Source organism: Apis dorsata, unplaced genomic scaffold, assembly GCF_000469605.1.
Source record: "Apis dorsata unplaced genomic scaffold, Apis dorsata 1.3 scaffold_840, whole genome shotgun sequence".
Classification (NCBI taxonomy): domain Eukaryota; kingdom Metazoa; phylum Arthropoda; class Insecta; order Hymenoptera; family Apidae; genus Apis; species Apis dorsata.
Genome location: NW_006263966.1, coordinates 42,561 through 45,029, shown reverse-complemented (window position 1 = coordinate 45,029; position 2,469 = coordinate 42,561). Strand labels below are relative to the sequence as shown.

Genomic DNA, 2,469 nt, shown 5'->3' with positions numbered 1-2,469 from the left:
TGAAGACTTGATCTCCCTGAAAAAAATAATATATATAAAATAATAATATATTATATATATATATAATATTTTAAAATATTATTTAAAAAAATTAATTTTGAAAATTTATTCGAATTTTTATTTACCGTTGAAGGATCTTCCAGAGGAGTTTCAATTTCTGCTTGACGCAGAAATACATTACCACGACATGCACGCCAAAGCATACGTTCAAATGCTGGAATACGTTCTCGTAGAATTACTCCTGCGACGAAACTATTTAAAGAATAATTTTAATAAGATGCGTAAATTATGATAAATTATTAATGAATGAAATAAAGACATGACACCATAAATAAAATAAAACATGACACAACACATCAATATGTTTGTGCATGTATAAAAATCTTAAATCACTTTAAATTTAACATGAATATAATAATAATAATATGCATTAATACAATTTGCATAAAAAATCATTTTTACATTTATAATATTATATGTCGTCATATTGGGCAAATTGTATGAGTTTCCAAGATTAACATGTAAATTCTACATTATAGATACTAATACTTTCAACCTGTATCATTCAAATATTTTAATATTTTTATTAACAAAACATTTATTTAAAGATTCCTTTATTATTATTTAATTATATTATTATATTGAAAAATGATGATTCTTGTAGCCATGGTTTTTTTTCTTAATATCATAAATATTATTTAATCGTTATATAAGTCTGCATATATAGTATAAATATATAATACATTTTATGTACCTACAATAAAATTCAATAAACATATCATAATAATATTAATAAGAATAAAAAAAATAATTAATGATGATAATAATGAAGAAAATAATAATAATAATTGTTAACAACAATAACAATAGCAATTTCAATAAATTAAATAAAAGATTTATATGTTTTAAATATCAAATGATATTTAAAAAATAAATAAAGAAAAGAAACTAAAAGTAAGCTTCATACCTGCAATGTTTAAAAACTTAACTTACTATTAAATTAAATCAGATCTTAAATATTGACCTATATATTGATTTAATATAATTAGATGTATGTGCATATTTTTTAAAAAAATAAAACATTATACATCTCAAATTCATCATGATTAGATTAAATAGTAAATTGTAGAATATGTATAATCATGATTCAAGAAAATGTATGTTTTATTTAAAAAAGGAATGAAAATTTATAATATTATAATATTATATTATATATATAATATTATATTATATATATGATATTATATTATAATAACAAACAAAATCGCATTATTTTGAAGAATATAAAGCAATATAAATATATCACATGCAAAAATTTATTTAAAAATCGACTTAATCTCGAAATATATGAGACATTTTTTCAATTATTATATAACAAAAAAAAAATTCATTTATATCTATATATGCTCAGTAATCATTCATTTTTTTTAGTTATAATTAATTTTGAAAAATCAATGCTATTTACAGAATAATTGTAAGATTTAATATAAGAATTGATCAGCTCAACTTTTTGAAAAAAATAAATTTTTTATATAACTCTAACTCTGATAATATTCTATATTTGTAAATGCAAAAATAGTTAGTCGAGATAATGTAATTTTAAGTGCAAAAATTGTCCCTGAAGTTAATTAGTTTTTTTTTATTAATGCAAACAATAATTACAATTATTTTTTGATCGTTTTTTTTTCATTTATTTCAAATAATTTTCCTACTTATAATATATATATATTATATATATAATTATATATAATATATAATATATATTTATTATTAGTTAAACAAAAAAATTAAAATTACAATTAAATATATAAATTTCTTTCCTAGAGATTTTTTAGATTCCATATTTTTATATTTTTATAAATAAAACTTTTAAATATTTTAAATATCTTTATTTGTTTTTTAATAGTTTAATTGTTTTATTTTGGATTTATTTATAATTTATATAGAATAATTTTGAACTTTTGTTATATTTTTTTATGAGAGAGAGAAAAAAACATTAATTTTAATGATCATGTTAAATTTATGTGAAAATTTTCTAGAATTACTTATTTATATGGATATCATATCACAGCATTCATCTATTAAAAACACACTTATAAAAATGCTCAAACTCACCACAGAATTATTAAATAATAAAAGTCTATAATAAAAATCTTTCAAAAGCTATAAAATTATTATCAATAAATAATTTTTGCACAATTCTGTAGATATTGAAAATACTAACCACTTTTTATAAGCATAATGTATAAAAATTATCAAATTTGTCTATTATATAATCTATATATTTATTTAAATATTTCTATTGCTTATGAAATTATTAAAAAAATATTATAATATTATATTATATATATAAAAAAATATTAAAGAAAATAATTGATACAAATATTTCTAAAAATTTGTCTTCTTTATTTCATAAATAGAGAACTATAAGTCATACAAATGAATCCAATGACTATAATTTTATATCAA

At 17.2% G+C, this 2,469-nt stretch overlaps 1 protein-coding gene across 1 annotated transcript in view; it reads right to left on the bottom strand.

Annotated features, from left to right (window-relative positions):
* Positions 1-2,469, bottom strand: part of LOC102680098 (V-type proton ATPase 116 kDa subunit a) — a 38,840-nt gene that overhangs the window by 5,335 nt on the left and 31,036 nt on the right. Inside the window, 2 exon segments of the mRNA XM_031514017.1 lie at positions 8-16; positions 126-252. Coding sequence (XP_031369877.1) covers positions 8-16; positions 126-252 — 136 coding nt within the window.